The following is a 15,360-nucleotide window of genomic DNA, read 5'->3' as shown; positions in this document are numbered from 1 at the left end:
TGAGGGTACAGGCCAGTTATATATTACTAGAAACTGAGGTTACAGGGCCAGTTATATATTACTAGAACTGAGGTTAAGCAGGCCGGCCAGTTATATATACTAGAAAACTGAGGTTACAGGCCAGTTATATATACTAGAAACTGAGTTACAGGCCAGTTATATTACTAGGACTGAGGTTACAGGGCCAGTTAATATTACTAGAAACTGAGGTTACAGGGCCATTATATATTACTTAGAAACTGAGGTGTACAGGGCCAGTTATATATTACTAGAAACTGAGGTTACAGGGCCAGTTATATATTACTAGAAACTGAGGTTACAGGGCCAGTTATATATTACTAGAAACTGAGGTTACAATGCCAGTTATATATTACTAGCAAAGTGCTTACTTACAGCTTTGTGTGTGTGGAGTTAAAGGGTGTTGTGTTGTAGCCTGGTGTGTGTTACACTTTTAGGCTATGTCATGTCATGTCCTGTGTGTGCTAGTTTAGCAGGGTGATGTCATGTCTTTGGGTGTGTGTGTGTGTGTTTGGCAGTAGCCCAGAAAGGGTCAGGCAGGACTGAACCAAGATTAGGTTCTAATCCTTCTGCTGGGGCTCAGGGTTTCCTTGAAGCACTCCTTCTTCCCTCCCTCACTCACTCCTTCCCTCGCCTGGCGAGGTCATTCGCTCTCCCCTTCTCCTCCCATCCAGCCAGAAGTTAAACAACCGTGGTAATGCAGAGTAAGTGTGTGTTTTAGTCAGATTTTGAAAGGGAGTGTGAGCAAATGTGTATTATATATTTGAGTGCTGCTGTATGAATGTCTGTGTATGTACTGCACAGTTGTGTGTGTGCTGCGCATCTGTGTTTTATTTWAAAAATTKAACCTGTATTTAACTAGGCAAGTCAGTTAGCTGCCTTGCTCAGGAGCAGAACGACAGATTTTTATCTTGTCAGCTCAGGGATTTGATCTAGCAACCTTTTGGCTACTGGCCCAACACGCTAACCACTAGGCTACCTGCCGCCCCAGGTGGTAGTGTGTGTGTACTGCACGGTTGTCAGGGGGATGTTACTGGGCCTCTGTGCTGGCCCTGCACCTGTGGCCTCTCTCATTCCCCAGCCCTGACGCAATGCTCTGCTACAGGACATGAGCTCATGAAGGAAACAGAGCCACACACACACACACACAGTCTTTAACACACACACAGACCAAAGTGGAGCCGTCTGCACTTAAAGGGCCAGCCACACACATTCCTCACCGCCCAGCAGCCAAACTATCTCCCAGAGTGCAGCAGAGAACGATTTCCTACTGAGCCGGGAGCAGAAACCCTAACCCACAATCGAGCTCCAACTGTTATGCATGTACACAGTTTGAACTGGTTCAGCCATGTTGTTGAAACACAAGTCTGTAATGTAAGGGGATTCAGTGCACAGTCAGGGAGAGTAATAAAAAAATATAGAATAATAAAACATGATAATACTTTTTCTTTCACTTAAAAAATGTGGAGCAAGTTATGCAGATCAGTAGGAAAAAATWATATAATTTTAATCCAGGCAGGAAAATGTTACAACTGTGCAAGGGGTGTGTAGACTTTCACTTGACAACAGGGAAAATGTAACGTCAAGCAGGTTTCTGTGTTGGAGTTGTGAGTTCTGTATGTGCATGAGCAGTAGCTCCCAAACGTTTGCTGATTCCGGAAATTGTATTTATTTCTCTGTCTCTCTCTTTTTCTCCTTTAGGGGGCTTTGCTGCATTCTCCTCCTGTTTCCCCGGGCTTTGTGAGAGCAAGCCAGCTCTGCCTATGAGCATATCCCAACCCTGCCTACCTGTAGCTAACATAGGACCCACACGCATCCTACCACACCTCTACCTGGGATCACAGAAAGACGTCCTCAACAAGGTGAGCCCGTAGCAGTCAAGGGGAAGTAGAGGGAATGTGAGAGGAAAGGAAGTACAATAAAGCATTAGCTTTGTTGTTGTTGCTCTCTGTTATTGCCTTTTCTAACAGTCCGCTGTCTGCATGTGTCTCTCTCTGTCTGTCTGTAGGACCTGATGGTTCAGAATGGAATCACGTACGTGCTGAATGCCAGTAACACCTGTCCCAAGCCTGACTTCATYAGCGAGAGCCACTTCATGCGGATCCCCGTCAACGACAACTACTGTGAGAAGCTACTGCCCTGGTTGGAGAAAACCAATGAATTCATCGGTAAGTCATGATTGTGTGTCTTTGCATGTGCAGAGAATATAATATATACCATTTAGAAGACGCTTTTATCCAAAACGACTTACAGTCATGCTTAAATGTATAGATGGTCCCAGGAATCAAACCCACTTTCTGGCGGTGCAAGCGCCATGACCTACCAACTGAGCTACAGAGGACCATGATTATGCACGTATATGCAGAATATGCACTAGTAGTAGTAACCTGAGCAGGAGCGGTGTATGTATGTCTGTGTATTGGGGCTCTTGAGTGGCTCAGCGGTCTAAGACACTGCATCTCAGTGCTAGAGGCATCACTAAAGACCCTGGTTTGATTCCAGGCTGTATCACAACCGATTAGGAGTCCCGTGGGGTGGCGCACAATTGGCCCAGCGTCGTCCGGGTTAGGGTTTGGCCAGGGTAGGCCGTCATTGTAAATAAGAATTTGTTCTTAACTGACTTGCCTAGTTAATTAAAGATTAAATAAAATAAAAGAATGTCATACAACATAGTGAAATAGGCCTCATATTCAGTATATCACAATATTGTAATGTATCACCCTCCTTGTTTTCACAAGTGGTACACTCCCAAAGCGAGGTTAATCGTGATGACGACGAGCCCCTGTGCTGAAGAGGTGGTTTGTTTTCTATGGGTGTTCCGTAGACGGGTTGGTTGTTTAGCAACAAAGCCGATGCGTGCAGAACTATGGTTCAAACAGACGGGTTTGGCTTAGATTGCTGCTAACATGTAAACTATATTTAGTCTCCAATATTTGTTGAAAACATAAATAGTTGCACAATGAGCACTTGTCTCTCAAATACACAGTTGTTGGTTAGCTTGCCAGCTAGCAAATTTGAGCCATATTAGCATAGACGTGTCAGTCAGTCATAACAGCTCAAATTAAGACATGGTATCAAGAACACGATCAAACGAGCTGAAACRAGACACTTACGTTTCACCACATGCCAGTTTCTTGTCATTGTTGCCAGCTGTCTGGCCATCCAGAAGCTCAACACACTGCCTTCTGCCCCATTGAAGCGTGTGCATCGTTTTCGTGACGTTGTCAGCGAACCCGTCTATTCTCCCGGGAGACTTTCTATTCTAACTAACTCAAATTCGATGGGTGTTTCATTCTCCCAGAAGACTCTCTGTTCTAGCTAATCCTGTTCCTGGGTTTTGTGTACAGCCGTGTGTGTTCACACGTGTTTGTTCCCCCCTCCCACAGACAAAGCCAAGGTGTCAAACTGCAGAGTCATTGTGCACTGCCTGGCTGGAATCTCACGCTCGGCAACCATCGCCATCGCATACATCATGAAGACAATGGGCCTGTCATCGGATGATGCCTACAGGTACACTCTCTACCCGACGCTCCCCACCAGCTGAGCTTAAGTTGCAGCATCTTTAAAAAGTGGACTCAGTGTTTCAAGAAATGCTATACGCTCATCTGTACCCCCCAGTCTTGAGAAATGACATTCTTCTGGTTGCCAGAGGAACTAGTGTACAGTAGGAACTAGTTGTGTTGTCTGGAGATCATTGCCTAGGATCATCTTTTGTGTGGCAGTTAGTTCACACCAGTTCATTCGGGGGTAACCTGCTTCTTAAATGCACACAACCCAACGATGAATATTAGGTTTACACAGGAAGTAGCTTAGAAGAACTTTACAAAGTATTTGTTTTGCTTTACTTTGCATCTGGAGCCCCAACTCTAACTGGAACTAACATTTTTCCCTCTTATTTCCTCTTGACCAGGTTTGTGAAGGACCGACGGCCTTCAATATCGCCCAACTTTAACTTCCTGGGCCAGCTGCTGGAGTTTGAGAAGGGGCTGCGGCTCCTCCAGGCGCTGTCAGACGACAAGACCTCAGAGAGCAAAGGTCAATCCCAGGGCTCAGAGGTCAACGGGTTCAGCTCAGGGTCAGAAGTCAACGGTCAATATGACACTTCATCAATAGAGCCCCAGACCCCACCAGAACCGAAGCTCCCCTCGCCCACTTCTCTCCAGCAGGGCTTCAACGGCCTCCACCTGTCGGCCGAGCGCATCCTGGACACTAACCGGCTGAAGCGATCCTTCTCCCTGGACATCAAGTCTGTCTACTCCCCCAGCAGCCCCCACTGCCTGCGCCTGGCAGCGCCCACACACTCCGAAGACGTGCCCAAACTATGTAAGCTGGACAGCCCCCCTGTCAACGGTGTCTGCCCTCAGTTCTCCCCTGTCCCAGACAGCCCCAGCTCGGCCGAGTCACCTTTCCCTTCCCCGGGGTGCGGCGGCAGCATCGGAGGTCTCGACGTTGGGGGTCCCAGTTCTGGAGGTCCATCATCGTCCAGGCCCAGGAGGAAAGCCAAGCACGGCTCTGGATCTGGATCCACAACCAGTTCCCCGGTACACCCCCAGTCCCTGAGTCTGACTCTGGGACGCTCCCTGCCCGTTCACAAGAGCCCCAGCCTGGATGAGAGCCTGAAGGGCTCCATGCTTCTCTCTCTGCCCCCCAAAGAGTCCGGAACCATGTGGACCAAACACAGAGACACAGTACAGGCCACCACCCCAGTCACACCTGTCACCCCCACTGCCGACGCCCCCTGGTACTTCGGGGCTGAAGAGGTTGGGGAAGGAGGGATGGAACTAGGAGGAGACGTAGGAGGAGGGGTGGAACTAGGAGGAGACATAGGAGGAGGGGTGGAACTAGGAGGAGACGTAGGAGGAGGGGTGGAAGTGCGATTCGGAAGCAGCTCTGCATATGTGGCGTTCGGTTGTAGCGAGGGGGTGCGGCTACGGGAGAAAGTGCAGCGGGACAAAAGGGCATCGTCGTCATCAGCGCCATTACAGAGGGACTCCTCAACGCCCGTCGCCAACGGGACGGCCTCCAACAGCACCGAGAAGCAGTTCAAGCGGCGCAGCTGTCAGATGGAGTTTGAGGAGGGCATCTCCGAGACACGTTCCCGGGAGGAGCTGGAGAAGATGGGGAAGCAGTCCAGCTTCTCTGGCAGCATGGAGATCATCGAGGTGTCCTGACTAACCGCACTCCTGACCACAACCGGCCCACGCAGGGAGGAGGGGAAACGGACCTGAAGGAGGAGGGAGGACAGAGGGGGGAAATTTACGCTCCCCAAACAGACCGTGTTAAAGACTCAAACTCTGAGAAGACAGAAACATCAGAGAGATTCCGGGAGTCCCTTATCTAGCTAGTGTTCCTGGACTAGACATGGGGTTCAGCAGGCTGTCGATTTCCTAGGTTACATTTACAGTACTATCAACCAAAGCTCTGAAGAGAACAACTACGGGGAAAGACGGAGAGCTATGGGGCACTGACACTGAACTATGAACTGTGAACTATTTCCTCTGTATGGTGTCAGTTAAAGAAAAACAGATCCAGGGGCAAATCTCAAACAACACCCATATAGTGCACTACTTTTGGCCAAAAGTCACCAAAAGTATAGTGCTATTTTCGTTATTGGGTGTCATTTGAGACATAGCTAAGTGCTTTCCTCCCAAAGACTTCAATCCCCAGCATGCCTCAGTCTGCCCCTCCCTTCATTTCAAAGACTTCAGCCCCAGAGAACCACAACCCCCAGCATGGCTCAGTCTGCCCCTCCCTTCATTACAAAGACTTAGAAAGAGCTCTGTACCCCAGAAACGCACCACAGCACAATGCAGAGAGAGACTATTCAGACTCTCCTAAGAGTCTATACCGGTGGTACTGCATCAAAACAATGACGAATCCTCCATGTTGGCGTGTCAGCCCATCATGGTTTACAAAGACTTTGCAGTTTAAGAGGACTCATAGTGACTGATAAAGACTGGCATTGTATTTTCCCGCAATACTCGTCTGCTTCCTTGTTTCCAGTGTTTAACAGTGTGACGTGACTGTTGGGGCGGTGGGGAGGAGAGGAGTTAGGTCTAAGTTACGCCCTCCCTGTAGTGGAGTTCAGTACTCGCATGTCTCACTCCACACCCCCCAAGTATACCCCACCCCAGCCTCTCAGAGCATGCTCCAGGGTGGCTGGCGACAGACAGACAAATACTATATATACTATATGAATATATATATAGCGATTTTAATGGACTTTTAATCAAAAACAAAAAATCTCAGTCCTGGTTGTAATTTATTTGATCTGTTCATTCTGGTAATGAGAAATAATAGAATGTTTTGTGGACTTTTTTCTTTTCCTTCGTTAATCTCAGTTTTTGTTGTATGGTATTTATGAAACACATACAACCACACACTCATGCACACACAAACTCATGCACACACACACTCATGCACACAAAACTACAAGCAAGCAATATGTGCTGTTCCTTGTTTGGAGGAAGAGTGATGTATTTTGGGTTTCATCTGACGTTGAAATGCACTTTTCTGTTCCTCTTCAAAAACGAGTATCCCATCCACTTCCTAAGAGGGTACCAACATACTCTAACCCAGGGGTGGGAAAACTACAGCTCATTCAATCCGGCCCATGGGAGGTTTCAGTATAAACAACTAACAAAATGGGGGGCAAATTATTATTTGGGGTTTAAAAACTACTCTAGGCCACACTTGAATGTCTAAAACTAGATAAAATGTTTGTAGAAATTATAATAGACCTGTATATTTTCAAATAACTGCCCTTTTTCTGGCCCCGAAATTGATTTTGACAAACAAATCGGTTCCCAAATCTTCTGTGCTACCCTCAGTTGAATTTCTAAATCTTGATGTGGCCTTCGAGCCAAAATGTTTGCCCACCCCTGCTCTTACCTCTGGTGACATCACCAGATGTGTGGTATTGTGAAGAACAGTCCCTATGAGCATGAAAACGTTGAATTTACATTGAAAAGATGTTGAAAATACATATTTTGGGTTGAAAATATGTTAAATATGTATTTGTGGTTGAAAATACGTTGAAAATAGGTATTTTCAACATCTTATGTTCACCGAGATGACTCTTCAGTTGAGTGTAATTAAGATGTTATTTCTTGTGATTGTGGGCTCCTACAGTTAGTGCATCTCCTGGGAGATGGTTACTGTGTGTGAGTGAGAATGAAGAACCTTATTCAACCCAGTACTAAAGAGCAAGGACTGTTGATTTCTCCAGGGCTCATGACAACAACTACCGGTATATGCAAGTAGATCCACACAGTTGACAATGTTAGAGACATCCACCTAACACACTGCTAAACTCACTCTGTTGGCTAGTTTCCAAATAGACCCACCCCCACACACACAGAACTGAACTGTGTTGGGATATGAGAGAAGCCCATAGCTGAAACAAATCCCCCCCACACATACACACACAGACACTTATAGTCACACACAAAGATATACCACCACCTTTCGTTTGTTCTCAGGGGATCTTTCAGTGAGCCAAGCCTGGCGCAGGGTACACAATTGCTTGCACATCAGCACAATGCATGTCACTCCCTCACTATCTCTATCAGTCTATCGCTCTCACTCTCTTATTTTCCAAAGGTTTGATAAAAACAAAACAAAACGGAAGGGATGAAACTAGAACGTGATTCAGAAGTGAATAAATGAATGCTATTGCTCTGCTGGTGCGAGATTGTCTATTTATTTATGATGTACGTATATGTGTTTTTTTTCTTTTACTTTGGTTAGCTTTTCTCTATTGTGACCTTTGACCTATACCTTTGTGCTGCTGTAAGGTCAGACCTGGATTTCCTGTGTTCAGTTTTCTGAGGCTTTCCTTCTAGTCTCTTAATTTTTAAAAGATGTCGTTATAATTATTTAAAAACATGTTAAGAGAAGATGCAGGCTGTCCCAATTGCTATAATTGTTGGTATTGATGTATTATTATTATTATTGTTGTTATGTTGTGTAAATAGCAAGGTATCTAAGAATATTGATGAATTTAGGTACATTTTTTAAATAAAATCCTGATACCTTAGGCTGCTTGACGCAAAATACCTCAGGTTTTTCCTTCCTTGTACATGTTTTGTGAAAATGAGACAAAAATACAAAAATGACAAAATATGAACTGTTCTCTGTCTCTGTTTTGGTTTTAGGTGAGTCCGTCTTGGGCTGGTGGTCCACATGGGATAATTGCAGGACAAAACAGCCATACAGCACACCAAGAAGAGATTCAGAAGCGGTAACAGAGAGAGAATCACACACACAATTCTCACACTCCCACAAAAAATGCCATGCACCATGCACTCTCTGGCTTCCTCTCTCTCTCTCTCTTCGATCGCCCTCTCGCTCTCTCTCGCTCTTCCTCGCTCGCTCTCGCTTCTCGATCGCTCTCGTCTCGCTCTCTGCCTCTCTCTGTCTCACACTGCTCTCTCTCTGTCTCTCTTCTGTCTTCTGGTCCTCTGTCTGCTGTCCTCTGTCCTGTCTCGTCCGCTGTCTCTGTCTCTATGTCTCTGTCTCTGTCTCTGTCTCTGGCTCGTCGTCTGTCTCGTCTCTTGTCTCCGTCTCTGTCTCTGGTGTCTCTGTTCTTCTCTCTCTCTTCTCCTCTCTTGCGTGTCCCTCTGCTCCTCTGCGGGATCGTGTCTCTCTCCTCTCTCTCCCGCTGGCATCTCTGTTAACCCAGGGACAAATGACGATAGAATGCAGTCGTGTCTAATTTACTATTAGACCACAACTATTGATTGTTTTCTCATCCTCACTAAGATTGTAATATGGGAGAATGGTGAGTTGATCACGACACAGCCAACAGTAAGTGGCCAGGCAAGTAAGTACGCATGAGCGATGAGACCAGAGCTGGGTGACATGGGGAATCTAGAGCAATGATAAACATTGCTCAAAACTGGCGGGACCGGGCGGTAGCGGGTAGACCTACCGGTTCAACTGTAACAATTACATTGCTGCCGTGTTGATTCCATTAAAATTACGAGGAAACTTGTCCATGAAAGTGCGGCATTGAGCAAATTGCCTAATGCAAATGGTGAGCATACATGGTGCCTTCAGAGAAGTAATACGCAACCGCCTGGAGAGAACGGTCAGTCAGCGCAGGATTTGTTGTGAATAAAGCAGCCTGAATACAGAAGGCAGTGCAATCACCAATATTATTTGCAGTCATCCCAATAGCTGATCAAGGTACACAGAGTACGGTACCGGATGAGACTGACGGCGTACAATAAGATGATTATATGAATATGGAAACAATGTGAAAAAGTGTTTTTAATCAACACCCTGAGTCACATATACTTTGTGAAAGGGCACCTTTGGCACGCATTAACAAACTGCAAGTCTTTTACATGGAAGTGAAGTACGTCCTAAGAGCTTATCCCACACATCGGAATTGTAGTTTTTCGTGCGACCATATGTTGTGGACAGTCTCAACCAATGTGATAGAGATGGCGTGGGATGTGTGTATTCCGAGAATATGCTGAATTAGAGTGGACCTATATATGAAGTGAAGCCGACGAGTGGTTAATGGTGTTCATGATGTATGATTAGCCATGTATCTTATTCATGTGTCATGAGACTTGCAATTTGTGGTATTCAATATATTTGTGGTTGTCTTAGGATATTGTATCCGCGATAAGTTGCATATGATGTATCAGTAATCAGGGCTTGTCTGTAAAAGAGGATGTAGGATCGTCGAGACCTAAGAGATACATCACACCTGATGTCAAATAAAAAGACTTCAAGAAAAAGGGATCACATATTTTCAGCGTAGGTGTTAATATATTACTGGTAGTAGGAGGCACAGAGCGTGGCCATCTCAATCTCTTTAGGGACTTGTGCTGAATCCAAAGACCACACTTGCAGTGAATCTGTACTTGTTACGTTCACGAAAGAAGATTTATCAGGGTACGATGATTATGTAAGCATGCTATGCATCTCCTATGGTCATGAAAATAAAATGTTTTCCATATGGGTTTTCCAAAATGGCAAAGTGGACCTAGGTCCTTGCGGCAAATTTGTTTCAGGGCATGAGGGAATGACATCCCTGACATACGAAGTTTCAAGTCTGTCGGGTAAACGGGGAAACGGATATGAGGGTATGTTTAATGTGAGAGCTGCCTATAACGAGCGCGCACCATATAGGCCAACTGTCGGCGCTCATTCTTTTGGGCAACAGAGGTAGTCCACGTGGCCTGTAGTTTCTGTGTCGCAAATCATGAAAAGAAAACGTTGAACGAAAAGCTTATGCTTGATGTTTATGACGCCTCAATCAAGATGAAAGACGATGTGCGGCACAAAATCTGAATGAAGTATGTTCAAGATCAGAATCTCAAGCTCACGTGTTGTGTATGAGTAAAATGAATGAATTGACAAGACGTAAGCAACATGTTTTTAAGAATAGATATGTGTGTCATTAGCACATAAGCCTCTGCCTGCATCGACCTTTGTGGTGTGAATCCATGTCCACTGTTGTGCAGGACGTAAGGGTCGAGTCAGCGTCGCATTGTTTCATATGAATGTAAAGGTTCATCTGTGTCCCATTGCAGCCGACGATAGCTGCAGTTGCGTGTTCACCTGGTGAATGCAGTCTCCCGCTATGAGCAGCGAGCGTATTTAAATATTAAATCATCGCTGTACAACCGTCTGAACTTTCGTCATAGCCGGCATTGGCACACACACACACACTGTACACGCTCCATCCTCAGCCGTAGGACAAGAGCTGACAGGTTTGTAATAGGCCAGGTGACATGGTACAGATCGAGCTAAAGCTTGCTATTAGGACGGAATGACTGGTGAGAAACTTTGCAGAAACACCTCCAGCAGTGAGCCAGGGAATTGCATTCTATCTCGTGGCAGGTCAAGCAGATCTATACACTAACATTCTGCTAGTCATGACCATGGTAGTCTTTGCAAGCATTAATACTGACGCCTTCCTACATGCGCTCTCTGTAGCTGCCACTGGTGAAGGAATGGCAGGCGAGCATGCTACGCGAGCCATTGGGTACCTGGGTGTTTGAGAGACGCGTCTCAGATTAGGCAGATCCCCTGGTTAGAGAGATGTACGAAGTGGACATGTAAGTGGTCTTTGGTTTTTAAAGAGTGTCCCCTAAATGCATATATTTCCTAAAGGAGGAAAGAGAATACAGTAAGGAGCGCTAGTTTATGTCAATATATAGCGTGGCATATCTAAATGCCAGGGTATACCCGACGGCACCCTCTAACGCATACTGATGCAAAGCGTGAGGGCCTAGGCTGGGCATTTCGTTTGTCGAAACGAGGAGACGTGAGAGAAAGACACAACGAGAAAGAACAAACGGAGGAAGAGAATGTAGGAGAAATTGAAACGACAAGACTGAGACAAAGCAGAGAAGAAGAGAAGATAAATGAAGAACGTATATATAGTGTAGAGATATAGAGCGGGAGGGAGAAGATCGAAGAATTGGCATTCAGACGAGTTCAATGGTCATATAAGGCACAAGAGAATGAAATAAATATCCGATTTTGGAATCGTCTCACCTCAGGCCGGCCATGTGGATGCAAAGATGTGGAGATAGCCAGGTGCTGAGTAACCTACGAACAGAGAGAGATAACTGTGTGTTGTAAGTGCCTAGCTGTACCGCTCAGTGCGATGTGCAGGATGTGTGGATGTGGCTGAGATCGTGAGTGGGTGTGTGCTGCTGCGTGTGTGTGTGTGCTTGGTGTGGAGGCTGGTGGTTGTGTGTGTGTGAGGAGTGGGTGGCGTTGTGTGAGTGTGGGTGTGTGCGTGCGTCGCGTCGCGTGCCGTGGCGTCGCGCTGCGGGTGCGGGTGCGTGGTCGGTGCAGGGCGGTGCGTGCGTGAAAGACTAAGTGGAAAAGTGGGAGCAGTGGCCGGTTTCCTGACGTAATACCGCTCCTAACAGTTTGTCTCATAATAGTAGGAGGGCTTTTGAGATCAGGTCGCCGGATGCCGCATCTGGCAGAATCCAGTGGCGCCACAGCGGTGCTGTACCTCATTGGCAGATCCACTGAGACGGAGGGGTAGGCCACACTACATGGGCACCTATCACAATTGCGAGACGCAGATATATTTCTGGTACTTCAACTTAAACTGACTGCGGTTCTTGTTCTCAATATATCTGGTTTATTTCATGCCATGCGACAGTACTGCAATCAACAATTAGTGTGTTGTCAAGAAAATCAGTTCAGATTGGGTCCTACAGTGTGAAGTTGTGGTCTCAAATTGTAATGGTAAGAAACGCTCGATATGTTGTCTCATAAATGTAGACCTCAGCCGGAACGCCGAGGGTGAATGGACCGTTGTTCGGTAAAGGTGTATTGAGCGAGTCAGATCTTAATACTACACGAAGCAAGGCACCGCTGATGAAAGAGACTACGACGCATCAGATAACATCCTGTAGGCAGTACCATCCCCGCGATTCCAAACTACCCGCATGGAAAAAGACTCACTGACATATAGCTATACGAGTAACTGTAGCAGTGACAGGTGTAAAGACCTTTGTCTTATTGCACATGTTAGCAGGCTGCAAAAACATACGAAGTTGAATACCGCACAATTGGCAATGCACCGAAGGACAGTTCGAGAAGGGCCTTAGACAGCTATATTTCTGAGGTAGCCTAAATCAAAGCGTTGTCAGATTAATATAGTCGAGTATAAACGATAGTCGATTTCCCTGGGGAAATCCTGAAAATCCCTATAATACACAGGTTTTTACATGCCTCAGATCACACCGCTTCACTAGAGTGCTACTTGCAGGTTCAATGTGTGAGCGGTGTAAATAAGTAAGGTTTTCTGAAGAGTTTCATTACATCCATGAACCAAAAGGGCTCGTGTGTTAATCTCATTCAACCAATCAAGTCAATACAAGAGATGCTAGTGATGGAAATTGGTGCCGATTGGATCTGCAGGGGGTGATGCGGCACAAATTACCTTCCTCGCTCTCTCTAACAACAACATTGAATATGCCTTCGATCGACATGCTCTCTCGCTCTCTCATCCCTGGAAGGTAACTCAACTATTGCAAACGACAGTTCACATCATTGGGGCAAACACTTCACACATACTCAACGGCTCCAAACCCTCCGTCGCACATCGCTGTGTCACATGCGCGATGGAAGATAACAGGGGCAAACAAGTGGAGAACAACGGGAGTGACATTTCTGTCACATTTGGGGCCAGAGAGGCATGTGGTGATGTAATATTAGTAATCGTGGTGTGTGCTTGTGATGTGGTAAGGCATTATCTGTGATGTGGTGTGTGGTAGAATGTAAATCGTAAGTGATGGGTCTGTGTGATGTTAGATGTATCGTGTGTGTGTGGTGTGTGTGTAGATTATCGGTGTTGACTGGTTGTGTGTGGATGATAAGGATGTAGATGTATCGGGTGTGTGTTGTGTTGTGGTGTGTGTGTAGATGTATCGTAGGTGGGTGCTGTGTGTGTGGCGTGAGACGCGTGCGTGCATGCCGTCGTGCGTAGGCGGGTGAGCGTGACGTGTGTCGCGTGCGAGAAGAGGAGAGAGAGAAATAACACAGACAATGAACCGATCGAAAAGGAGAAAGAACTACAGGAGAGACATCCACAGTGACATTGGTCTCTTCTACCGCCCATTTCTGTCTCTTCTCTCGGTCGTCTGTCTGTCTCCTCTCTTGTGCTCTCTGCTCATCTCTCGCTCTCTCTCCTCCTCGTCATCTCTCTCTCCTCCTCGTCTCGTCTCTCTCTCTCTTCATCCTCTCTCTCTCTCTCAATCTCAATTCAAATTGACTAGTTATTGAAACAGCAGAGTGGGGCCAAAAAGGATCACCTATTAACTGTAAATTGGTGCAAACGTAGTACACCATTATCGCAAACAAGTTAAACTCAAAGTATTATACCTGTATAAAGCTATATACAATAATAATGTATATAATTATAGTATCTAAATAGAGGACCCAACAGCAATAATCAATTAATAATAGTGACAGGGATTACGCCATTACAACAACTACAACAACAATGATTATATATTGCAGAACGAGACAATCCCATTAATAGCAACAAGTAGTTAGAGCCAAGTGTCACCAGCACTGAGAGAGACACATTGACCTGGATGATATGAAAAGACAAAACTACAAACAAGATGGGACACACAATAACAGTACTTTGCACCCTTTTACGACTGGCTTGTGCCCTGCAGGTTTGGTTGGCATGTGAGGACAGCATATTGGCCTGCCAAGAACTGCACATCTTTTGCTTCACCCAATAAATATTAGATTTTTTCTTCATCGCTCTTTATAGTTTCAAATTCCTTTGTATTGAATTATAATTATGTAAAATAACTATTCCTAGGTCTGAGTATTTGTCACCAGTGTATAGCTAGAACGCTACAGCCACTCTGCTGCTACCTCTGTCACCTAGGAGCAGGTAGTGAGCACACGCCGGGTCCTCGTCTCGGCAGGCCGAGTTGTCCTGTGACGACTGGTCTCTAATGCCAGACTGGTGGCTCAGCTTGAGCCGTACCTAGTCAGTGTACATTCCTCAACACACATCAGTCACTGTGGTCACGATAGTCTGCCACCATGTACTATCATGTTTACGAGCAAATAGCAATTGAAAGTTGTACTTGATTTATTTGTGTGTCTTCCAATAGGCTGATAAGTATTTTTCTTTTGTTTGTGTGAATGATTGGGTTGGGCCAGAATTATTCCTGAGGGCTGTCATGAGGCTTCTATGGGGTGGTGGGTGGTGAGAACTGAGCTCAGAATCCAGCTGGCTTGAGGGGCGACTCTTATCTCTCGATGGGAGTGTACAAGCCGTCATGCTGACGAATTAGTTAGAGGCTGCCACAGGAAATGATGTTGGTACACAGTTGTATTGGTTAGCGATGGGTGGTGAAGAATGTAATGCTCTTTTGTTTCTATCGGACGCGAAGAGGACGGGGTATGTGATCGCACCAAGCGAATGTCTGCATCCCAAAGCGTGTATTTGGGAGTTGTTCCTTTGTAACTTGCAATGGAACAGCCTTGCCAAAACTCTGCATGCAATAATTTTCAATCTGGATGATTTGTACCCGATTTTTTAGTAAATTCATTTATTATGAGGAGTGGATCTAACCCGAATATTGTCACTGCCAATAGACAGCAATGGTTCTTATATTGTTTTTGTATTTTTTGAAAATACATTTGAGCTGAGAAAATCTAATTGAAATTTCGATTTTGATTGTTCCCTTTTAATGCATAGAGAATGCTCTTCTGCTTTAATCTCAGCTCATTCCGACACCATGTGAAAGCTACTGTGTTGCTGAATACCTTTTAGTCCTAGACTGTGGTAGTTTTTGGTGTGTTCTAATAGAGGCTTTGTCCAGA

At 45.7% G+C, this 15,360-nt stretch overlaps 1 protein-coding gene across 2 annotated transcripts in view; it reads left to right on the top strand.

Annotated features, from left to right (window-relative positions):
• The window catches only part of LOC111971971 (dual specificity protein phosphatase 8-like), a 94,751-nt gene extending 86,605 nt beyond the window's left edge, over positions 1-8,146 (top strand). For both annotated transcript variants that reach the window (XM_023998765.2, XM_023998766.2), the window contains 4 exons: positions 1,720-1,880; positions 2,027-2,186; positions 3,405-3,528; positions 3,929-8,146. In XM_023998765.2, the coding sequence (XP_023854533.1) occupies positions 1,720-1,880; positions 2,027-2,186; positions 3,405-3,528; positions 3,929-5,189 (1,706 nt within the window). In that variant the 3' untranslated portion in view covers positions 5,190-8,146. The remainder of the gene's footprint in view (positions 1-1,719; positions 1,881-2,026; positions 2,187-3,404; positions 3,529-3,928) is intronic.
• Positions 8,147-15,360: the final 7,214 nt, after the last annotated feature.

Source organism: Salvelinus sp. IW2-2015, linkage group LG13, assembly GCF_002910315.2.
Source record: "Salvelinus sp. IW2-2015 linkage group LG13, ASM291031v2, whole genome shotgun sequence".
Taxonomy (NCBI): domain Eukaryota; kingdom Metazoa; phylum Chordata; class Actinopteri; order Salmoniformes; family Salmonidae; genus Salvelinus; species Salvelinus sp. IW2-2015.
Note: the sequence above shows the minus strand (reverse complement) of the source record. Positions and strands in the feature narration are given on the sequence as shown.